This window comes from Cricetulus griseus, chromosome 2 (genome assembly GCF_003668045.3).
Source record: "Cricetulus griseus strain 17A/GY chromosome 2, alternate assembly CriGri-PICRH-1.0, whole genome shotgun sequence".
Classification (NCBI taxonomy): domain Eukaryota; kingdom Metazoa; phylum Chordata; class Mammalia; order Rodentia; family Cricetidae; genus Cricetulus; species Cricetulus griseus.
This window is the reverse complement of record NC_048595.1, coordinates 29,323,306-29,348,109: the sequence shown is the minus strand read 5'-3', so window position 1 is coordinate 29,348,109 and position 24,804 is coordinate 29,323,306. Positions and strand designations below refer to the sequence as shown.

The window sequence follows — 24,804 nt, the reverse complement described above, 5'->3', positions numbered from 1 at the left end:
GTGCTCTTAACCTCTGAGCCATCTCTCCAGCCCGCCATGGCTCACTCTTACATGCCAATCATAACTACACCCAGTGAAAAACAGACAAAAGGCTTCAACTCTCATCAAAACCAGGAGGGAAGCCATCCATAGTGGTACACAACTATAACCTCACTTAAAATCCCAAGGAGACTGAGGCAGGAAGATGGAGCACTAAAGGACAGGCTTTAGTTAAAATAAATAAATTTTAAACAAACAAATAAATAAATAATATTTTAAAGGGATAGAGATGTAGCTCAAGGGTGAAGGATTTGCTTGGTACAGAGGAGGTCTTAAAGTCAATCCCTGGACATTTCTGTTCCCAGATATACACTCTTAAGTGTTCTTCCACCAAGATGTCTAGGATTTGGAACAGACACTGAAAACCAGCAGGATAACAGACCTCTCCCTGGCCTGTTACATCACTTGTCAAGCCAGACCAAGGCAGTGGTTCCCATAAGCCCTGCTAGCACATGCACACACTGTATTATTTCAACAGCATGGTGTGGTCAAAGCTTGTGATTTCCCACAGATGGACTTGACTCACTTTCTGAATTAACAGTGTCCATATCCAGGAGTAGCGACTACTCCATTGTTCTTTCTAGAAGCAATCCACTTTTAACCTAGGGTGTTTTCAGAGCATTACTTAGGTAAGCAATTCCAAATCTTCAGTCTACATTTTCCACTGTTTTAGCAAAATTGCATTATTTTGTGATGCATTACTTTGTATAAAATTCTCAGAGACCTATATGTCATAACTTCCTTATAACCAAGGGGAAGAAAAGCACACACATTTAATCCCAGCATGCAGAAGGCAGAGGCAGGTGGATTTCTGTGAGTTGGAGCCCAGCCTAGTCTATACTGAGTTCCAGGCCAGACAGGGCTATATAACCCTCTGTCTCAAACAAACAAAGGAAAAGGAAATTCTCCACAATTCAGAGCTGCAGAATTGCAAGGTACTTCTAGTGTACACCTGTTCTTCAGAGGCTAAAAGCCAGCAATGACACTAACAATTGTGTTTTACTAACGTTTTCACAAATGATCTCACAAATAAACCCAAGTCAATGCTCTGATTTTAAAACTTCCTCTGTGTCAATGTGAAACCCTCATCCAGAGCTCTGAAACCTCTGTTTGCACAAGTCCCTGTGTCTAAATTTACAGATCTTAGTCATACTACCTGTACAGGGTATTACAAACCTCAAATAAGATGAATATGAAATGGCTTTGAAAATCTATATAACACACACACACACACACACACACACACACACACACACACACACACAGCCGGGCAGTAGTGGCATTTGCCTTTAATCCCAGCACTCAGGAGGCAGAGGCAGGCTGATCTTTGTGAGTTCAAGACCAGCCTGATCTACAAGAGCTAGTTCCAGGACAGTCTCCAAAGCCACAGAGAAACCCTGCCTCCAAACACGCCCCCCCCCAAATAAAATTTAAATTTGTAAGTCAACTCTGAAGTTTGTAAGTACCATACAGTTGACATTATCCATGTTGAAATGTGAGTGTTCTTTTATTCCTAGGCCAGGTTGGCACATGAAGACTTTAAACTTCAAAATTTTGTGAAAATACAAAATCTAATTCTGTCCTGGTGTGGCATACTAGTCTGTAATTCCAGCACTTGGAAGCCAAGACAGAAGACTCGGGAACTCAAAGCCAGCTTCAGCTACATACTCAGCCTCGGCTGAGAACCTGTCTTAAAATTAATTAACTAGTTGATTTTAAAATTAAAAGCTGGTATGGTGGTGCCAGGGTTATACAGTAAGACCCTGAAATAAACAAACAAAAGGACAAAGCCCAGATCTCCCAATGAACCCCAGAGAGATTCTCTGTGTCCCCTTGCTTCCACAGCACTCATCTGTCTCATAATTATTTGTTTGTGACTATCTTTGCCTTGCTAGACGTGAATAACCAGGGCATGGAATAGATCTCATTCATAACCCAAGCATCTCCAATGCCCAACACTATCAGCAGCATTAGAGATTTAATAGTCACTTACTGAGGGATGTGGGTTCTCTTTGTTGCTGCCCACTCTGAAACGTTAGCATCTAGTTATCCAGTGCTTCTTGTCTACTGGCCAGATCTCTGAAACAGCCTTTGGGATACTTGGGAAGTAAGGAAAGCATTTATGTCCATGCTGAATCTTCTAGCCCTGCCAAAACCATGCTCACTACCAGCACACAGGGTAACAGTTGCCAAGCAGTTCTGGAAAATCCTGACAGCCATTCCTAATAAAGTTGCTTTATACACAACACAGCTCTGCTCATTTCACACTGTGAACACACTACTTGTCACTTTTGCCCCTTCTATGGGCAATGTATGTAGCTGAGAACTACAGACCTCCCTCTCTATTTGAAAACCCTACTTTATTTTGTATAATGATAATTCTTCAAATTACTACAGCAAGGATACAACTAACTTAGAGACCCACCAATGAAGAACTAGAAGCCTTCAGTAACATCAATTTCCCCATTTCTCTCCAAAATGAATTATTTTTTAATATTTATAACATTTTTATTTTGAGACATGTCTCACTATGAAACCCTTGGCTGGCCTCCAACTCAGAGATCTGCCTCAACCTCCTGGGTGCTGGAACTGAAGGCATGCATGTGCTAATTTTTTTTTTTTTTGTAGACCAGGCTGGCTTTGAACTCACAGAGGCGGAAGCCACCATCACAAAGCTTTTTTTGTTTTGTTTTGTTGTTGTTGCTTGTGTCCTCAATTCTTTAAGATTACTTGTTTTTGTGTATTTGTGTGCTGCACGAATTCATATGTACCATATTTGTACCTGGTACACAAGGACACCAAAAGAGGTTTGTCAGATCCCGTGGAAATGAAGTTATAAGAGGTTGTAGGGAGCCGGGCAGTGGTGGCACACGCCTTTAATTCAAGCACTCAGAAGGCAGAGGCAAGCGAATCACTGAGTTCAACGCCAGCCTGGTCTACAAAGCTACATAGAGAAACCCTGTCTCAAAAAACAAACAAAAAATTTTAAACAAGAGGTTGTAAACTGCTACCTACATTGGTGCTAGGAACTGAATCCTGGTCCTTTGAAAGAGAAGTACTTGCTCTTATCTGCTGAACCATCTCTCCAATCCAATCCCAAGGCTTCTTTTTTTTAAAGACAGACTGGATGTGGCTGGAGAGATACTCAGCAGTTAAGGGCACCTGTTGCTCTTGCAAAGGACCTAGGTTTGATTCTCAGCACCCACATGGTGGCTCCCAACCATCCATAACTGCAGTTCCAGGGGATCAGGCGCCCCCTTCTGACCTCCTCAGGCATCAAGCACCCACGTGGTACACAGCCGTAAAGGCAGGCAAAACACACATACACACACACACTAAATAAATAAATAAATAAATAATATAAAAGTAAAGCATCCTTAAAAATTAAAAGAAATAGGCCTATGTCTGAAAAGAATAAAATTCCTCCACACTTGAACAAAGACCATGGGAGGAAAGGCAAATTGAGTGCGATGCCCGAAAGGCTTCAACACCAGTCGCCCATCCAGGAACAAGCCCTACTTCCTTTTTCCCACAACAAGGAAGCCCAACTTCCTTTCAACTAGGAGCCACCAACAACTTGACCCAGGGAGGTCCTGAGATTTCTTCCTCTATTTGCGCTTTAATTCTGCTGGTTGAAAGCTGTCGAAGCCAGAGCCAATCCCAGCATATCCTCCCTCTGAGGAGTCCAGGGTTGCTCAAAAGCCTGCAAAGAGACTTAATGAAACCATTCAGCGAGCAGCAGTTTTTCAATGAAGTTCAGCAGCACAACCTCACCTCTTTGTGCTCTGAAATAATCCCCATTTTTTAAAAGAAGGGCCACGGTGGGTGGGGGTGGGGGAGCTGACCGAAAACTCCCTGCAGGCAGGAAAACTGGACGGCATACAGAAGCTGATGCAGCAAAAACAAATAGAAGCCCTAGCGGGTCCATTTGACCATTTCATCTGGTTTTCCCCCATGCTGCATTCCCAAATAGAGCGCTAGTGTCACCAGAAAAAAAATGAGAGAGAGAGAGAAAGGGAGAGAGGGGGGCTTTACAGCTTTGTCATTAGTTTCCCTTCACTGGGTAGATGTTGAAAATAAGTATGCTGGTCTCAGTCATAAGGGTTGAAGACATACCTCCTTCAGATGGAAGTCACAAGAGCCCCAGCTTTAAAGGGGGAATGGGGGGGGGGCTGCCTGTAAAGTTTATGGGGAAATCTCCATCTCCGACCAAAATTCGAACTGCAGCCGAGAGCACACTGATAAATCAAAGCTGGGGCTCCAGAGCCACGCACCCCTGCCTTCCACTCCGGGCACCTAGGCGGTTAGGGGAAGGCAGCCCGCAGCCCTGCTGGCCTGTCAAAACTTTCTCTGCGTGCACTCGGCGGAGATTAGACATTAACTCGCTGAACTGCTTCGCAAGACAGCCTCCAGGGGCTGAAATCCGAGCTCCGAGACCAATCTTTATTTCTGAGAGGGGGGGAGAAAAAAAACCTAGACCCCTGCCTCAACCAGGGAGGCCCAGCCAGACATCGAAGGGGGTGGCGTGGGGGTGGGGAGCCCTCGCCACCGAAATCTGCACACTCACGGGTCATGCAACCCACCCGACGACCCTCGTGACCCCCAGGGTGCTCGGCAACCTAGGCTCCCGAGCCACTCCTCCGAGAGTCAGGGAGACAAAAGCCGGCGGGCGACCCCCGGAGAGCCACCGCTGGGAAGCTCGCCCCGGGAAACCGATTGAGAGCCTCTCCCTCGAGCCCAACTCCTCCGCCGCCACAGAGTCCCACAGAGCCAGCTCCACGTCTCGGTTCCTTTGGCCCCGGTCAGATAATAGAGCAAACAGTGTGACTGGTGATAGGAGAGCGCCGAGCGCCGGCCTGGGAGCAGGGCTCCCGAGGTTAATCTCAACTCCACAGAAGCCGGGCCCGAGTGGCGGCCGCAGCTCCCGGCCCTGCCCAGCCCCGCGAGGGTGGACGCGCCCCCCGCCCGCCGCCCCACCTGCAGCCGGCCGCGCCGCGGGCAGCGAGGGCCAAGCCGCGGGCCTCGGGCTCCGGCCAGCGCCGGCCCGGCCCCAGCCTCACCTTTGTAGCGCTCCAGCACATCTTCGTACGCCTGCACGAACTCCTTCTCCTGGCTGCGGTTGGCCGGCTGCTGACCCGGCACGTAGCCGGCCATGGCTGCCCGCGCCGCGTTCTGCCCGGGCCCCGGGGGACGCCGGCTCCAGGCCCGCGCGCTGAGGCGGCGACGGCGACGGCGGCCCCAGCCTCGGCCTTTGTGCGGTTCGGTAGCGGCGCCCTCGCTCTCTCGCTCTCGGCTCTGCGTCCGTCTCCTCGCCCGGCCCGACAGTCGCGCTCGGCTCCTCAGCCCGCTCGCACCCGGCCCGCTCGCGCTCCGCCGGTCCCGGCTCGCGTTTCCGCCTCCCCACCCCTCAGCTCCGCTCCTCCCTCAGCCCGCCCCGGCGCGACGGCGGCGGCGGCGCCTCCTGTCAGGAGCGCCAGGCCCGGCCGGTTCCCCGCCCCTCAGCCCTCCGCCTCCGCCGCCGGGCGCGTCCCCAGCCCGCGGCTGCAGCCTGCTGGGCCGGGCGAGCCGCCGACCACCGCCCGGGCGGGCCGCGGGAAGGAGCGGAGCGGCGAAGAGGCCGGCGGACGCCTGAGGCCCGCCGCCAGGAGGCCCCCGCCGTACGTCAGCACAGGAGGCCAGGCGGGTGGCAGCGGCCAGGAGACCCCCAGGCCGACCGGGCTGAGCCGCAGCCCCACTCAGCGCTGACCTACACCGGCCGGCGGGACAAAGAAGGGAGCCACGGGCTGGGCCTGTGCGGCTGTGGGAGAAGGTCCTAGAGAAAACCTTGAAGGCAGGCGGAGAGCGAAAGACCAAGATGCCTCGTATCCAAGGCCAGACGGCTCCAGAACCAAGACAAGGGCAAGCCCCGGCCTGGACGGCTGTGTGAGGCCGAAGGGAACAGTACGACCACAAAGAAGCCCAGGAACAAAGGGTCGTCCATAAAGAGACAAAACTGAAGTGAAAGCGAGGGGGACAGAGCCATCACTATAAAGTAAACCAGGCCAAGGAGCAGGGCCTGAGAAATGACAACTAAGAAAGCAATGAAAACAGGATTCTGACTGCACGTGGGGGGAGGGCATAAATCCAGGAGTGGGGAGGGCAATGGGATTACTAAACTGTGACAGCCCTCTTAACCGAGCGACTTAGATCAAAAGAGAGAAATGTGGGAACCTGAGGCTGCTCCAGGACTATCAGGGAACAAAGAAAGGATTCTGGAGCAAAACTGGTTAGGGCAACATGAGGGAAGCCAATAGCCAATTATTCTTCGTCCTCCAGAAAGAAAAAAAGGAAACGTAAATACCGGGAGGAATTTATTTGGGATCACTTTGTAAAGGGGTTCCCAGCATCATCAGGTTCTCTATTCGGTTGTGTATCATTCAATCCCAATATTCATGGGTCGACTGAAACCAAGAGCAATGAATGAGGACTTCCAAGATGGGTTATGGTAGCTCACACCTGTAATTTTAGCACTCAAGAGGCTGAAGCAGAAGAATTGCTACAAGTTCAAAGTCTTCCTGGGCCACAGAGTAAGAAGACCCTGTCTCAAACACACAAAATGAAATTTAGCAAATGTAAATGGTACTTTGAACCCACATCTTAACCGTTGTTGGCTTGTTTTTCAGGGGGTGGGCAAGTGGTGGTGGTAATAACTTACACTAGTAAATACCACAGTGAAGGCACATGAGCAGGTAGAAAAAGGTCTCATGTGGCATTGAGCAACCAAAATTGACACTTGGAATTCCATTTCAGTTCCCATCCTTAAGAGTTTGAAGTAGAAGCCTCTTACCCTAGAGCAAGAACTGTAGCTCTGTACCTTGTGAGTAATGTCAAGTATTTGGTCAATCATTGCTCAGCACATTAGTGACAAGGAAAAGAAGTGATGCATTTCACTAATGGGTGCAATCACAGCTTTCCACATCACACCCCGCTCAGAAAGCAGGTGAGCAAATAACTGATCATCCCTCTTCCCATCCATTTTTGCTGAGCTGTCCCAGCTCTCAGTATGGACGGCACCCAGGGAGGACCTGAAAGAGGACAGGGAAGATCCTTGGGGCAAATGCTCATTTCTTTCCAGTTTTACTCCATGATTAAAAAAAAAAAAATCATAGTTCACAGATTGAGGTCAGCTGCTAATGAGCTTAGTCTACAAACACAAATATATCTCAGCTATATTTTTTTTTCTTAAAGAATAAAAGGCATTTAGCAGAGAACTCAAAATGAAGGAGTTGGTAGTTGATGTGGTGACTGGTAGCAAGCACTTTTAAAAAAAAAATTATAAAGAGCAGAGACTATGGAATTGCTAACTCTGGAGATCTTGACTGTGTAAGTGCTGAGTCACTGCATTTTCATTACTGTTTACACCAGTAGAGCTAAGAAGGCCTGGATGCAAATACACAACCACAGGCCTCCACCCTTACCCCCTTTACCCACACCTACCTCCTCCCTCAGTGCATTGTAGCAAATAGAAAAGTGCCCCCATCCCCTCCTACGCCTGCTACCAGCACCAGCTTGTGAGCAGGTTCCTCAAGAATTGTGACTGATAGTCAACAAAGCTTGGGAAATAACAGAAGGAAGAGTCTTCTGTGCTAGTCGGGGTCTGTGGAAGACCAGGAGGCTAGGGAGGGTAAGGCAAAGGGTTGAGATTCCTATTAAGAAACACAGTAAAAAGCCAGGCATGGTGGTGCATGCCTATAATTCCTGGCATTCTGAAGGCAAAGGCAGGAGGCTCACAGCGAGTTAGAGGCCAACCTGGTCTACAAGGTGAGTTCTAGGCTAGACAAAGCCACATAGTGAGACCCTGCCCCCTCATCATCATCATCGTCCCCATCCTGTTTATGCCCCACCCCCCCACCCCTGCTAAATAAAATAAAATAAAATAAAAACACACAGTAAAGCCCAGAGTGGCGGTGCAAACCTGCAATCCAGCATTCGGAAGGCTAAGGCAAGAGAGTTGTACATTTGAGGTCAGCCTAAACTATATTTATATACAGTGACACCCAGCCCCAAAAAGGGAAAAGGGAAGAAAAGGAAAGAAACCTGGTAATTAGGAAGAAGGCTCTGGTTTGCACTGTAGCTAGCTAGAGTGCCTCTCACCAACCCAAGTAGCTTTCTTGACGAAATTTGCATTTGAATACTCCTGAGAGTTTGAAGTAAAGCATTCTTCTAATGAATGGGAAAGGGGAAGTCCACATGTTTGGCTGATGTTCCTGCTTTAAAGGGAGAAATTTGTACTCGGCTAGAAGGAACAAAGCTGCTTGGGGGGAGGGAAGAAAGCCTACCGAAGTGCGGGGTTTTGCTTTTGTTTTACTTTTTTTTTCAAGCAAGAGTCTAAATTTATTGCCAAAGCACACAATCCAGAAAGCTCTGAGGCTTTCTCCTTCTGGCTTGTGGGCCTGCTGCTGAATTTCTAAAGAGGTTGCAATGGAGGAATCAGACAGAAGGACAAACTTGGATGGACATCTAGTGGGAAAGACGGGTAATACAAGGAAATAAAACCTCCAGAATCCTCCCTTTTTTGTCAAGGGCCCCTCTCCCAAAAGCCCTGACACTTTTCAAATATGCTCTCTTATCTCAGAGCTTTCCCACCTGGTTTTCTCCAAAACCTCACTCTGTTGTTCCTCTCCTTTAGCATGACTGACTTCTACTCTTGGAAACTCTCACAGGGAAGCCTTCCACAATCCCCCCTGTTCAGCAGGAAGCACTCTACAACTGAACTCTATCCCCAGCCCTCCTTTTTACATTCTTTTTAATTTCAGGGGAAAGGGAGCATCATTGTGGATGCTCCCAGAAGCCACAAGACCCTGGATTTAGAATCACAGGTAGTTGTCAGTAACCCCTCGTGTGTGCTGGAAACCTCTCTCCTGTCCTTTGTAAGCGTAGCAAGTGTTCTAAACTGCTGAGCCATCTCTCTATCCCCTCCTTTTACATTTGTTTTTGTAGGTTTGTTTAGGACTTTTTTTTTTTTTTTTGAGACAGGGTCTTTCTATGTAGTCATGTAGCCCTGGCTGGTTTTTTTTTTTTGGGGGGGGGGATTCAAGGCAGGGTTTCTCTGTGGCTTTGGAGGCTGTCCTGGAACTAGCTCTTGTGGACAGGCTGGTCTCGAACTCATAGAGATCTGCCTGCCTCTGCTTCCTGAGTGCTGGGAATAAAGCCATTTGACATCACACTAGGCCTCCCTTTTACTTTTTATTGAGGGACAATATCTCTCTACATTGCCCAGGCAGGCTTTGAAGTTGCAATTCTCCTACCTTATCCTCCCGAGTGCCTGAGACTATAGGCCTGTACCACCATACTGTCTCCCTTTTCCTATTACATTTTTATTTATTTTGTGCACGTGTGTGTGTGTGTGTGTGTGTGTGTGTGTGTGTGTGTGTGCATACCAAAGCATAGGAATGGAGGCTAGATGTCAAGGTGTGGGTGTTGGTTCTCTTCTTCAACCTTATGCTTGTTTGAGACCAGTCTTTCTTATATCTTTGTTAGAAAGTTCCCACATTGTATCCTAGGCTGGCCTTGAACTTGGACTCCTTTTGCCTCAGCCTCTCTTATCTTTTTAATTTGTTTTATAGTAGCTTCTATTTTCTTATATGCAGGAATGTTTTATCTACATATATTATGTGTACAAAACATGTGCCTACAGAAGTCAGAAGAGAGCTTTGGATCCCCTGAAGCTGGCACTAGAGACAGTAGTAAGCCACCACGTGGGTGCTGGGAAATGAACCCAGGTCCTGTGCATGAGCAACGTGTTCTCTTAACCACTGAGCGACCTCTCCAGTCCCTGCCAATTTAACTTTCACCCTTTCTAAAGCATTAGCTCTAGGAGTCCTGAGGCTTTTGAATGTGTTGGTTACCATGAGAGCCTGAGCATATGGCAAATAACATTGTATATTTAGAACACTCACTGGATGTTTAAAATTTTTGATCAATTACAAAATAAATGAATGAACTAGATGATTCCCCAAATACCCAGCGGTTGGTGGCTTCTGATTAGGCTAAAGTATTTAAGAACTACTTTGGGTTGGGACTGTAGCTCAGTAGTAGAGTACATTCCTAGCATGCAAGAGACCGTAGTTCAATCCCAGCTCACACAGGCACACCCACTCACAGCATCTCCTACTGGGTGGACAGCATTGTTCCGGGAACCAAGGTCAAACCCTTTGCCTAAAAAGCCCACTCCTTTCATCTTCATCTACTGAGATCCCACAGGAAAGTTCACTCTCAACACATGAAGCTATTTCTAACTGATCCAGGCAGAAGTTCTCAAAAATCCCAGAACTCTTAGTGGCTGGCACACACACCTTTAGTCCCAGAACTTGGAAGGTAGAGGCAAACAGATCTCTTTGAGTTTCAGAACAGCCTAGTATACAAATTGAGTTCCAGGACAGCCAGGGCTGTTACACAGAGAAACCCAATCTCTAAAAACCAAAAAATAAACAAACGAATGAATGAATGAATCCAATTCAGGAGTTGGGCATATTTCATGCCTTTAATCCCAACACTCCCTAGCCATTCTCTGAGTTTGAGGCTAGCCTGGTCTACATAGTTCCAGTACTGCCAGAACTAAATGAGACCCTGTCTCAGAAAAAAAAGAATCCAAATCAGCATTTACTCAGTGGTCAGGTATTGAGGCCACTTCCTATGCAGATTGGAAAGACAGTAGTGAAAAATCACATCTGCTGATGCCCCTCCCCAACCCCTTAGGAGGCTTACTTCCAACACTTCTTCAACTTGGCTTACGAAGCTCTATTTTCTATGTGTTAACTGATGATTTATAAATACATTTGCTAGTAGGGGTGTGAGTGTGGGGGGGTGGGAGGGAGGGAAGGACAGAGATGAGAGATGAGAGAGAGAGAGAGAGAGAGAGAGAGAGAGAGAGAGAGAGAGAGAGAGATAATGCTTTAAAACACCAGCTGGCTGCTGTGACTTTTAGGTTCCCCTATAGAAGCTGGCAGCAGGCATAGCAAGGACTGTTCAATCTTATCATTTGATTGTAAGCAAACTGCTTGTTTCCAGTCTCTGTCTCAAGAGTCCTGCCTCCAGGTCCAGCCCCTTCCCCCTTTGGCCAGTCCCTTATAAAGTTTCTTTCTGCTTAGAAACCTAAATTTTGCTCCGGGGCAGCAAGACTTTGTCTGCTCTTGTGCTGCCCTCTTGTGTTATAAAAGTGCAGTATCCCTCAACTCAAAAATCCTGGATGGTGCCAGCCACCCAGGAAGAAGGTTCCCTGCCACCCAGCAGCCCATCACCATAGCAACCCTCAAAATGGTTACCCAGATGGTTGGGTAACCATAGCAACTGGCCAAGTCTCACCACCTTAGCTTTTCCCTAGACCTTCTCCTCTGGCTTCTCAGAGCCACTGCCAAAGAATCTCTCATCCTTACTCCAGAGAATGAGCAAAGGACCCCAAAAAAGCAGCTGTCCCAAAGGAGTTGGAATGCCCAGACCTCTCATGGCATAGGACATCATCCAAAGGTTGTGGAGACACTCTGTGAACCTTGAAGTACTGCACAAAAGTTAGCTGCTATTATCTTACTGCACACTGGAAAGGTAGTGGGTTGCCTTAGGCAGAGCTAGAGCTATTCCCGATTTGGCCCTTGACTGGTTGAGAGGCCGCAGGCAAGGTACTGAACTCTCCAGGTGTCTGCCTCCTTTACTATGGAACATCTGCTTCTTAAAGTCCTTTTAGCCATTGGGGTCTATTGAAGGTTATTTGATCACACTGTTTGAAGATGTGTCTGTCCTTACTCACCTGACTAAGGTTTAAACCTTCTGATTGGCTTAATAAAGAGTAATAAAGAGCTGAATGGCCAATAGCTAGGCAGAAGAGAAAAGGCAGGACTTCTAGGGAGAGAGAGGAACTCAGGAAAAGAATCTGAGAGGCAAGATGCAGAGGAAGTGGGGCTTATGGTACCCAAAAGAGATAACGAGCCACGTGGCAGAACATAGACTAATACAAACGGGCTAATTTAAGTTTTAAGAGCTAGTTGGAGACAAGCCTAAGCTAAGGACAAACTTTTATAATACGAAGTCTCCATGCCATTATTTGGGAGCTGGTGGTCCAAAGGAAGACCAGTTACAGAGGTTTAAACAGCATGTAGCATGCAAAGGAATGGATCAATGTAGTTAGAAAGGGTCCTGGCCCCTCCACCATCTCCTAACCTCTGTGTGAAGAAATCTGTATTCTTTTCCCTCTTGAAAGAGTCAAGCCTCATGCTGGGCTGTGGTGGCACAGGCCTTTAATTCCAGCACTCAGGAGGCAGAGGCAGGCAGATCTCTGGGAGTCCGAGGCCAGCCTGGCCAATGGAGCAAGTTCTAGGACAACTAGGGCTACACAGAGAAACCCTGTCTTGAAAAACAAAACAACAACAAAAAAGAGTCAAGTCTCTTTCATATCTTATCACCCTGCTGAGAGGGTCTCATCCTCCTGGGCAGTGTGGTTCTTTTTGTTTGTTTGTTTGTTTGGGCTTTTTTGTTTTTTGTTTGTTTGTTTCAAGACAGGGTTTCCCTGTATTGCTTTGGAGGTTGTCCTGGAACTCTCTCTGTAGACCAGGCTGGCCTCGAACTCACAGAGATCCACCTGCCTTTGCCTCCCACCAAATTCTGGGATTAAAGGTGTGCACTGCCACTACCTCCTGGTGGCAATGAGGCTCTTAATACACAAGGCTACAGGCAGTCTTCATTATTCAGGAAACTGGGATAGTTGTAAAATTGAAAGATGCAGCAATTTATCTATGAGACTTCTCTCCACTTGAAAGCTTGCCTTCCCACACTGCCCCATGATAGAAACCTGTGAAAGGATAGAATCAAGCATTAATCTCCAGGGTCTCAACAGGCTCCACAGTGTGGTGGCCTCTGTTGTTAGGTGAGAACAGTCATGTGTAATACTTCTTCAAGCATCAGAACAACTCTTACATACAGGCTTTTCTCACAACACAGAATTCCTTCTCTCTGTAATCTTAAAAGTCTTCCGAGGCCTCTCAGAGCTGTTACACAGAGAAACCCTGTCTTGAAACACCAAAAACTAACCAAAAAAAAAAAAAAAATTAAAGGCACAGGCCTTTAATTCCAGCAGAGGCAAATCACTGTGTTCGAGGTCAGTCTGGTCCAGGACTGCTAGGGTTTCACACACACACACACAAACAAGCAAACAAAAAACGCTATCTCAACAAACCAAAAAAAGGCATTATTTATATAATAGATATAAGCTAATAAAAGTGAGTAATTGAGGGACATGTAAAAGTATGTCATTGCCCAAATTTCCCTTTTTAGTAATGGAGACTGAACCCCAGACCTTTTGCAGGCTATGTAAGCAATCAATCCCTGAGCTATGTCCCCAGCTGACTTTTATATCTTCACTCTGTGACATAGTTTCACTAAAGTTCCTCAAGCTGGCCTTGAACCATGAATCCTCCAGCCTCAGTGTCCCGAGGAGCCTACAGGACCCTCTGGCCTAGTTCTGAGTTTCTTTTACATAATTGTGAAGGCAGAAGTGGAGTATATGTTGAATTTAGAAGATTGAACATCTAAATTCCTTTCTTTCTTTTATTTCCTTCTTTCTTCCCTTCTTTCTTTTTGTTTGTTTGTTTTTGAGATAGGGTCTCATTATGTAATTCTGGCTGGTCTAGAACTCACTTTGTAGACCAGGCTATCTCGAATTCACAGAGACCCATCTGCCCATGCCTTGTGAGTGCTGCAATTACGAGCATGTCATGGTTTGTAATTCTTGTTTCTGGGTGGTGGATATTCAGAACACCAGTCTCTATTCTTGAATTTGAAACTTTCTGGAAAGAGCAAGGACTTTGGTGTCAGTTGGACCTGAAGCCCAGTACTCAGCAACTCTAGGGAGCCTTGTGCCTGTGGGGCTTCAGGAGACATCACACACACTGATAATGCTGAAGCCTGGCCTTCCTTTAGGTTGTTGCACAACCCCACATAAGCTGCTTAGAGTTTTCTGTTGCAAATAGCAGTGACTTCCCAGGGTTCTGTGAGGATGAAATGGCATGTGTGGTGCCCCGGTACACATCTAGAGCATAGCAGCAGCATTACCAGCGATGGCATGAGCTCTCAGGAGCTCCCAGGCTGCGTTCTGTGTTCTTTAATTCCTAACTCACACCAAGTATTCTCTTTTCATTTTCTTCCCTTCCTGCTGAGGGCTAAGAAAGGATGAAAACAGGTAATGGATGTGCCCCCTTCCCCCCCCCCCCGCCTCTTTCAGGGTGTCCTAGCAAGCTCCTAGTTCTTTCCCAAGTCCTAGATCAAATGCTTTCAGTGCGCCAGGTCCCAGATGGGCAGGTGCAAGAGGACGCCCTCTTCCCTCGGAACTTCTACAAATTTTTCTTCATCTGAAGTTCAGCACGGCTCTAGCTTCATCCCCACTGCTTTCGTGGGCAGGAGCTAGACTCAGAGGCCCAGGCTGAGCCTTGAAGAAAGTGGCTAACGGAATGTTTATGGAGTCAGCAAGTACAGGGCCAATGAAAGCAAGGGAGAAAATCAGCACGTCCATAGATCAGAGAGAAAGTGTGTGCGTGAATCAATGATACTAAGGGGACTAGCCAATATAGATAAAGGGCTACCTATATGGCAGACACAGGGCCAGGCAACTTCCTCCCATGACTTCACTTAGCCCACTTTGCAAGACTCTGAAGCAGCTGTCTTGCTCCTTGATTTTAACAATGAAAAATTGAGGCTCAATCAGGTTAGTAGCCTTTCAGGGTCCCCAACTAAGATATGCAAAGCCATTCCCTTGCATGAATGAATGAATGGAGTAAACGTCTGAGGAAAAGAACAATTGAAGGTGGGAGGAAGACATGCCAAAAGACACACTCACTGAGGCTCCAAGCAGAATCCTCCCCTTGGCCGTAAAGTGAAAACTTCTGGGGTAGGAGTGAGGCACAGCCCATAACCATTTTTCAAATTACAGAGGCTTCACATCTTCTCTTTAGTAGCATCCTTAGTCCAAGGAGAGATTCCAGCTGGAAAGGCCCTTTCTGTTCCTATAGAAGAGTCAAAGCAGAGCCACGAATCTGGCCTGCTTTTCACAGACGGCTAGCAGCAGGCTATAAAGCCAAACCACGTCAGCTCTCAGCTAAAGCAACTTTGAGAAAAGATGCCAGACGGGCTCAATATAACACCTGGATGGTGGATAATTAATTCTCACTTCCAGATATGGTCATATGCCTATGAGGTGGAGTCCTGTTAGAGGCAAATGCAGTCCTAGATCCTACACAGTCAGTTCTTCTAGTGGCATTTCATCTCTAAGAAGTGACAGCCTTCCACAGTCCCTAAAGCATCCAGTTCTTTCTCTGCATTCCTAACCTCCAGAACAGACAGCCACAGCTAGACTGCTATTTCTCTGTATTACCTGGAACTCACCCGAAAAGCATGATGGGAAACCAATGGCGCAAAGACAGGATTGCACCTTGCAATGCAGCATCCACCTCCCTCACCAGCTGGGGTCCCAAAGGGACCCTGAGCCTCAGAGAAATGGCAGCTTGGCTGTCTTTTTTTGCTGCTTGCACAGAATTCTGCCCACGTGGTCATTTTCTATCCCTCCAGCAAATGTGACCCAGATTTACTTTCAAAGCACTGCAGCTGAGCCGGTGGTGTGTAGCTACAGTTCACTCTGCCCCACTTTCCCAGGCCTCTCCTGCTATTGAAACCAAGCTCCAGGACTGAGCCAGGGACCCACAACACACAGCCAGAAAGAGCGAGAGAAGCTGGGAAGAAAAGGAGCCTTCTTGGGTACAAAGCTCCAAAATGCTCGGAATAAGAAAAATTGCTTGCCCAGGAATATGGGTTCCCAGTAGAATTATTCTTTAAAGCCCCACTTCCTACCCCTACAGCCCTTGATTCCATCTGTGGCTTGGCCAGAACAAATCATTCCAACCTGCTCTCTGACAAAGCCTTGGAATGAACAAAAGAAAGTAACAGAAGTAACAAGCTCAGGCCCATTCCTTGCTGACCTAGGAAACAGCTGGCCTCCTGCAGTTTTGGTTGCTAACCAAGTACAAGGAATGACCACATTAAGTGCAGTAATGGGCATGTAAACCTCTGTTCATTCTGTCAGTTCTGATCCTCATTCAGTGGTCGCTGAAAGCAAGTATGACTGCTCCCCTTTTACAGATGAAACTGAAGCTTCATGGGGTGAAATCATTTGTCTAGATTTCCTGACTCCAGATACAACTGTCCTCATAGCTTTTGGTACATGGCGGGGCTCAATCTTTTTATTGGATGAATGAATGAATGAATGAATGAATGAATGAATGGATCTGCTGTTCTGGAGGAGACACGCATGGACAAAAGGAAGAGCAGATGTAAGATAGGACTCACAGTTATAACAAGGTCCATGTCTGGTGTGGACAATGAACCTGGAAACAAAGAACTTGAACATAAGATCAAGAAGGGCTAGGAAGAGATGAACTGTCTACTAGGAGGGATCAGAGGCGGCTTCCTGGAGGAGGCTATAATGGAGCGGATGTTGGGGACAGCATGTTCTACGATGCTGCCCAACTGGTTAGCCTGAGTTCCTGTGTGCAGCTTTCACAGCATAATCAATTTCTTTGCATCCTCTCAGTTAGACTGAATCCACAAAAAAAGAACCACATCTTCAGCTATGTTTGAATATCAATGGCAAAAGCAAAAGCAAAAAAAAAAAAGGGGGGGGAGGGGGCAGCATGGGAAGTGGCCACAGAAAGATTGAGAGTCTGACTTCATAGGGAGAATGTGTCTTGAAAAAACAGAACAATGGGCAGTCTCCTGCAGGGCCGCAGGCAGGCAGCTTCAGCTACTGAAGTTGGCTCACGCTTCTAATTAATCAGAAAGGCATAACTTCCTCTCCTTCACCCTCCCTGCCATTGAAGGATGCTTTCCCTAACATGCAGGGCTTCCTGACTCTTCCTCTACAGCCCTCCTACCCTCTGTGAGTCTCCCTGACCACTAGTTCTGTTTAACTCAAACAGCATGGTGATTTCCCTTCTCTTCTCCATCCTCCTCCTCCAGGCTAAGTTGCTGAGATTTACAACTTGCCTGCCCTGCAGATATTCTCATAGATTCTAATAAAATTTCCATCAACCTTGAAACAAAAGAAAACAAACTGAACAAAGCCAGGCATGGTGACACATACCTCTTGCTAGGTAGAGGCAGAAAAATCAGAATTCAAATCTGCTACACAGATTGTTCGAGGCCATCCTGGGCTATATAAGACTCTGTCTCAAGCAAAACAAGACAAAAACCAAGAAGGACCTAAATATGTGATATAAGACAGATGAATGAATACCTAATTAATGGGTAGAAGTTGAATCCCTTTGTACCGACCCTGCCCTAGTCAAAACAAGACACTTGACAGTTATCTGCATGAAACCAGTCATAACAATCCATAATGCAACAAACATGAATGGTGCCCCCTAAAGTTGTGTGGTTGTGAAACCACATGGCACCTATCTTTGACCATTTTCCTCACCTATTCCACACAGGCCTCAAAGAATACAGCTTTTTTGTCATTGTTTTATTTATTTATTTACTTATTTATTTATTTATTTTTGAGACAGGGTTTCTCTGTGTAGTCCTGGCTGTTCTGGAACTTGCTCTGTAGACCAGGATGGCCTCAAACTCAAGAGATCCTGCTGTGGAATATTCCTTTACATTGTGTGAATATATGTTGCTGTGACTGATTTAATAAAGAAGCTGAATAGGGACTGGAGACATAGATGGCTCAACGGTTAAGAGCACTGACTGCTCTTCTAGAGGTCCTGAGTTCAATTCCCGGCAACCACATGGTGGCTCACAACCACCTTGAATGAGATCTGGTGCCCTCTGCTGGCATGCAGGCAGAAGACTGTATACAAGAAGAAGAAAGAAGAAGAAAGAAGAAAGAAGAAGAAGAAGAAAAGAAGAGGAGGCCGATTGGACAATAGCTAGTTAGTAATAAACCTGAGCTATCAGCCAAGCATTTATAACTAATATTAAGCCTTTGTGTTGACTATTTGGGAACTCGTGTGTGGGATAGAAACTCTGCCTACAAGGTCCCCTCACCTCTGCCCCTAAGTACTGGGACTAATGGCATGCCCTACCTCCCCCCAGCTTAATGTTGCCTACCTTGTTAAAATAACCTCCCCAGCTCCCCCACTACTTGTTGACGCCCTCAGTGAGTAAGGATAGTCATTATGTGTGTTACTCATTCAAACGGGGTCAGAGGGGGGAAAGCAACTAAAAGGTCTCGGGTGTGGAGTTTAAGGGAGATGCTGAGACAGACTTACTGGTTCTCTCCATGTTTGTCCCTGCCCTCTCCTTTTTCTATAGGCCAGGGTCTCAAGGCTGCTCCTAGCGGTGACTTGGAGATCACAGCCAGCTATCTAAATTGTCACCTGTACAAGAGTCAGACTGGGCCAGGTTGCCTACGTAATGGGAATAACTTCACATTGGGAGTTATCTAGATCTGTGTCTGCCGATCCTGTGTGACCTCACGCAAGTTCCCAAGGCCCCAGGGCCTTAGCCTTGCGTGTGTCCTGACTAGCTCACAGCCTTTTGAAACCTAAAGCTCTCACAACTGACTCTTGGGGACATTTAGAAGGGGCTAGCCTTGGGGAAATGAGAACAGAGCTGGCAAAAAGAGAGACAAAAGGCAAGAAATGGGTGAGGGAAGGCAGAGGAAGACTGGGCGGCAGCATCTGTGAGCCTGGGAACTCTGCCTTGAGAAGCAGCACTCTCAGCACTGGCTTGCCTCTCTCCTCTGCAATGGGTGACCAGCAGGGAATTCCCATCGGGCCTCTCAACCAAAGGTGGAGTCCTAAGACCTGCTCAAGACACTGAAAGGAGCTAGGCACTGGGAATTCTCTACACTTTATGAGACCGGTTCTAACATCCTCCACTTAGCTTCACAACCCAAAACCTGGGGGAGGGGAAAGTTACACAGGACACAGCTGCTTCCAGCATGAGCCTGACTTCACTTCCTGGCGGAAGGCAAACTGCAGCAGAGAGCGTCAGAGCATTCAGGTTCTCCCAGCACCCACATGTGGGAGTCTCCCCAGAGGGAAGGCTGCCTGTTTCGTTACTCTGGTGGAGCCCCCACATTCTAAAATCGAATGGAGACTTCAGCCAGACACTAAAGTAGCAGTCTAGCCCGACTCTGCTGCCTCTCTTCTCTCCTGCTAAAGAAACACACCCAACTGCAGCACAGTTATTTTTAACCACAGCAGTTTCCCCATCTCCAGCCTCATTGGTCCAGCCCCCTCCCCAAGACAGTCATTGGTGGTGTCAGGATGCAAAGATCAGCATGATACCAGAAGCAAAGCACAATAGCACCGCCTAACACCCACCCAGCCTTTTCTCAGCTGACCTGGTGGGGTCCTGAGGGCCTTTGCCTGGTGACTAAGCTCCCTCGAATCCCTTTGACTTATTGCCTAGACCAGAAACTTAAACAGCAGGGCCTTCTCAGAGAAGAATGGAGGGAAAAACTGTCACAGAGCCATCCAGAACTATGTGTGAGTGATGGAGAATGGGTTAGGAAATATAACGAAGGAAAAACGATGCATCCACTCTGCCTTCAGGAGAATGCGAGGCCTGTGACTCAGCCGACTTGAGTTATACCCCTTCAAGGCTGGGGGCAAGCAGACCCTTCCCTGCATTCTAGGGCCTGCTCCAAACATTGTTACTAGCGGAGGTTTCAGGACCAAGGCACTTGAGAAGGACTTCTGCCAAGGGCTCCCTTTTGCCCACCAGCAGTTCAAACTGCAGCCTACCTGCCGTGCCTCTCTGCTGTTGGCTCCTTCAGAGCTCACCGCATCTTTCCTGACCCACGAGTCTACATAACCCTGTCCCTTCTAATGTCCCATTATAGCCCACTGCTGCATAATAGTCTCCAAATACTTCTTGAACTCATTTGGTCGGTCACTTGATGATTTCTAGCATGTACAACCTCCCCCCCATCCCCACCCCCGCCATGAAGGTCAACACATAAAATCAGCCACAGCACTGAATTGCTCACAGTTGTGAGGGAGTGATGGGCTCCCTGCGGGTTAACTGTTCTGCTATACAAGGGAACAGGAAGCCAGAAAAGCATGAATATAAGAGTGGAGGAGGAGACTCTGGGTACCACTGGGGACATTAGGACTAGAAGGGCTGATGCCTAAGAGAGGAGGAGGAGTGGCCACCATCTTGCAGAGAAGAAAATTAAAGCCTAGAGGTTTGATCCCACACGCTACATACCTTGAAGGTCGAGCTACTGCACGGTGCTTTGTGGATGAGGGTAGATGCAGCTGGTAAAGCGGAAGGGATAGCGTGGAGCCTGGTTTGGGGTGGGTCCTTGTGCTGAAGCCTTTATCTGACTGGCAACAAGGAACCAGAGATGGCTCATAAGCGGTTGGATAATAGGAGCAGGTTTGCATTTCAGAATAAAATGCTCTGATGGTCATGTGGAAGGAGGAAAAGACTGAGGGAACCAGGGCCATCAGGTAGATCGGAAAGTCCGGGTGAGAGACAATAAAGCAAAGGAGGCAGGTGTGTTATCTGACTGACACAAAGCAGGCAGCGGGACAGACCTTGACAATGGACTGAAAGCTGGTGATGTCACTGAACGAGCTGCGGCACTTCTCTGTCTTTCTACCTGCTTGGTGACACCAAAGTCTACTGAGGTGCTAAGCACACATCCAGGAGACAGTTCTGGATGCCTCCACTGAAGCATTCTTTTATTAAGTCAAAACCTAGGCTGAGGGCAAGAGAGAGAGAGAGAGAGAGAGAGAGAGAGAGAGAGAGAGAGAGAGGCTGAGCAGTTATGAGTATTGGCTATTCTTGCAGAGGACCCAGATTCAGTTCTAAGTGCCCACACTGGGTGGCTTGTTACCACCCCATAACTCCTTGCCTCCGATACCAAAGCCTACACTCTTAACCACTGCTGCTTGGGAAAGGCAAACAGGCACCTCCTGACTAGCGGAACCTGTGCACTGAGGTCCTAGAGAATCCACACACAACCTTCGAAGGGCGACATGAGTAAAATTGCCTCCTCCAAAGACTTCCTTATAAGCAAATAACATAACAGAAATCAAAAGGTTTTATTCCTAATCTTGATTGCTATAGCACTGTCTAGTCTACTACAATGAAAGAAGAATAGGACTTAGAAAAACCATGAAATATATATACACAGCCTTTAAAAATAACTATCAAGTCTGAGCCAGGCATGGTGGTGCACACTCCTTATCCCAACACTCAAGAGGCAGAGGAAGGTGGATCTCTGTGATTTTGAGGCTAGCCCATTCTACAAAGCAAGTTGCAGGCCAGCCAGGGCTACATAGTGAGACCCTGTCTGGAAAAAACAAAAATAAATTTAGCAATAGCCATAAAATCTGAGATGTAAAGATGAAAAGATGTAAAATCTTTTTCAAGGTAAATGAAGAAACAGATCCATACTAGAACACATGCCAAAAAGGAAAGTAACTAGTATAAACATAAAATACAACTGAGTGGGAAAAACCCAGGGGAAAGGTGCAGAAATGAGAACAGACCTCATTCAAGCATGGGGGTGGCAGTGTTTTTGGTTTTTTTTCCCTTTAGGTTTCTCTAGAATGTTCTTTCATCATCTTTGCAATAGTAACAGTCATCAGAACAATAAACTAGATTCCAGCTGACTTGGCCTGAGGACCGCTATGCCCCCGACCATGCGGGTGCATACTGGCCCACTCTTCCCTCAACTCACAGTGCCCAGCTAGCAAAAGCTTCTGGCGATCTCTCTTACCAGCGACTCTGACCACTGCACGCTCTGCAGGGTCCAGCACCGAATCCTGGCTTTTCCGCTTCTTCTGCTCATGCAGTGGCAGATTCCAGGGCAAGGTGTCCCCAGGGGGACAGGGAGACAGGCTCCCTGACCGCTCACTCCGGTAAGATCGCTCGCTCCGACATGACCTCTCACTCCGACAGGACCTCTCGCTGAGCGTTTCTTCATCTGAGGAAGACATGGTGGGCACGCAAGGGTGGCCTCGGGAAGGACTGGATGTCCGGGGAGAAGGGATCTGGAGGAGAGAGGGAAGAATGTGAACAGAATGAAAGGAACACTGAGACTTGGATCGAGACTCCTGGCCCTGCTACTGATTTGATCTCTTTACCTACCTGAACCTCAGTTTCTTCATTTACAAAATGAAATACACAGCTGAGTATGGTGGCGCACACCTTTAATCCTAGCACCCAGGAGTCAGAAGCAGGTGCCTCTCTGAGTTCGAGGCCAGCCTGATCTACAGAGTGAGTTCCAGGACACCAAACCAAACCAAACAAAATAAAATAGAAATAACACATGCCAAGACTAATTCATGGGGCTTAGGAGAAAATTATATTAGGTGGGGAATAGATAGATAGATAGATAGATAGATAGATAGATAGATAGATAGATAGACCTATAAGAGCCAACACTTAGCAGGTGGAGGCAGGAGGATCAAGAGTTCAAGGCCAGCCTTGGCAACATAGTGAGTTTAAGGCTATCCTGGGCTACATGAAATCTTGTTTCAAATAAAACAAAACATAAAGTCAGGCAATGGTGGCTCATTCCTATAATCCCAGTGCTTGAGAAATAGAGGTGGGGGAGGGTTTGAGATATGGCTCAGTGACTTATACCACTGGCTACTCTTCTAGAGGTCCTGAGTTCTAGTGTCAGAACCAAAGTAGGATTTGACAACCTCTTCTGGCTTCTGCAGCCACCAGGCATGCACATGGTACATAGGCATGCATGCAGCAGCTAAAACGATCACAACAAAACAAATATATATTATATATATATATATATATATATATATATATATGTTTTTCAAGACAGGGTTTCTTTGTGTAGCTTTGGCTGTCCTGAAACTCATTCTTTAGACCAGGCTGGCATTGAACTCAAAGACCTGCCTGCCTCTGACTCCTGAGTGCTGGGATTAAAGGTGTATACCACCACCCGGCAGTAACAATTTTTTTAAAGATGAAAGAAAGGAAGAAGGAAAGAAAGAAAGAAAAGAAGAAAGAAAGGAAGGAAGAAAGAAATACAAGAGGATTCCCACAAGTAACTTAAGGTTAGTGTACATATTTGAGTACCAGGTCAGCCTGAGATACAGAGTATCAAAAGAGAGACCTATAAATCTCCCTCCCTACCACCCAAATCTGGGGCTTGAGCCTAGGGCCTTGAACATGCTAGGCAAGGGCTATACCACTGGGTTACAACCCTAGCCCCAAATACTTGTAAATCATAAACACCATGTAGCTGATATGGTACCTACACCTGTAATACCAGCACTCAGAAAGCAAGGAGGCTGGGGCAGGAAGACTGAGGTCAGTGTCTTCTGGGCTATATCCAAAGACCCTGTCTCAAACAAACAAACAAACAAACTTGGGCTATAGAGAAACATGGTTAAGAACGCATACTACTCTTGTAGGAGACCTGACTTCGGTTCCCAGTACCCACTGCGGTAGTTCACAACTACTTGTAACTCTAGCTCCAGGTCCGACACCCTTCTCTAGCCTCTTCAGACATCTGGCTCATGTGCATATATCCATACACAGACAACACATACACACAGAATTAAAAATAAAGTAAATTTTTAGACAAGTATGGTATAACATGCCTGTAATCCCAGGACTCAGGAGGCAGAGGCAGGCAGATCTCTGTGAGTTCAAGGCCAGACCGGTCTACATGACAAGTTCCAGGCCAGTCACGGCTACCTAGTGAGATGCTGTCTAAAAACAAACAAAAATATTGTGTGAATGTTACTTCTATGACTAATAGCCAGGCAGAAAGATATCAGTTCAAAATCTACTCCATTATTCATTAGCTGTATGGCCCTGAAGAAGTCATTTAATCTTGTTACCCTCGACATTCTCGTCTATAAAATGGGGGTGATGCCACCATCCAACCTCACAGCACTGTTTGCAAGAACTAAACAATATCCTTTCGTTTGATGCCAGGTACCCAGTAAGCACTCAATACGGAATCTATTATTACATTCCCCTTCTTACCTCCCAGGGATGCTAGAAGGATAAAATGGGACAACAGATGGGAAGTATTTTCAAGAGCTAATGCACAATCTCAGCAGCAGGAATGAAAAGTGACATGAGCTAGGACAGGTGGAAATTCCCAATTTCTTCAGCACACAGACTAGACACAGCACTAAACCTGAAGCAAGATAGTCCTGGCTGTAAATTCTGGCTCTGTCATTTACAGTTGGTGAGATCGGGGGCAAGTCACTCTACCTCTAGGAGACTCGGCTTCATCATCTGCACAGTGGGGGAAGGGCGATACTTCTCCTTCGAGGATATTTTAAGGACACCGTGAAATGCGAGTGTAAACTTAGCTGGTAGCATGTATGTCACACAGCAGGCTTTAGATAAAATATTCATCGGCTCGTTCCAAGGGCTGTGTGGGAATACATCACACAGCATGGGGGCAGGGGTGATGGTAAGGACCTTCAGTTTTTCTGGTCAGTTTAGCTAGTGGAGGGAGAAGAGTGGAAACACAATCACTCCAAGCCAGCTGGGCTCCACCAGCCAGACTGGGCAGCCTTCCCTCAGCCAGGCCCAGCTCACTGCCCAGAACCATCTGCTACACATGGCCCACCACCCCGAGGGCTCTCGGAGCCAAGATGATGCATGCCTTCAGCTGTCAGCCTTCCGATCAGGACCCAGATCTAGCTCAGGTAAATGGTTGTCTGGGCTCTAGAGACCAGACAAGGCAAAAGCTGTCAACTTTCCCTTACAGGGACTATCTGGACACAGGGCTGTGCA

At 47.1% G+C, this 24,804-nt stretch overlaps 1 protein-coding gene across 9 annotated transcripts in view; it reads right to left on the bottom strand.

Moving 5' to 3' along the window:
- Macf1 (microtubule actin crosslinking factor 1) overlaps window positions 1–22,047 on the bottom strand; it is a 329,681-nt gene extending 307,634 nt beyond the window's left edge. For 3 of the 9 annotated variants that reach the window (XM_035439644.1, XM_035439641.1, XM_035439642.1), the window contains exon 1: window positions 21,797–22,031. In XM_035439644.1, the coding sequence (XP_035295535.1) occupies window positions 21,797–22,016 (220 nt within the window). In that variant the 5' untranslated portion in view covers window positions 22,017–22,031. Of the gene's footprint in view, window positions 1–5,099; window positions 5,423–21,796 lie in introns of those variants that run through there. The other 6 variants (XM_035439635.1, XM_035439637.1, XM_035439636.1 and 3 more) reach the window with 5 other exon arrangements.
- Window positions 22,048–24,804: the final 2,757 nt, after the last annotated feature.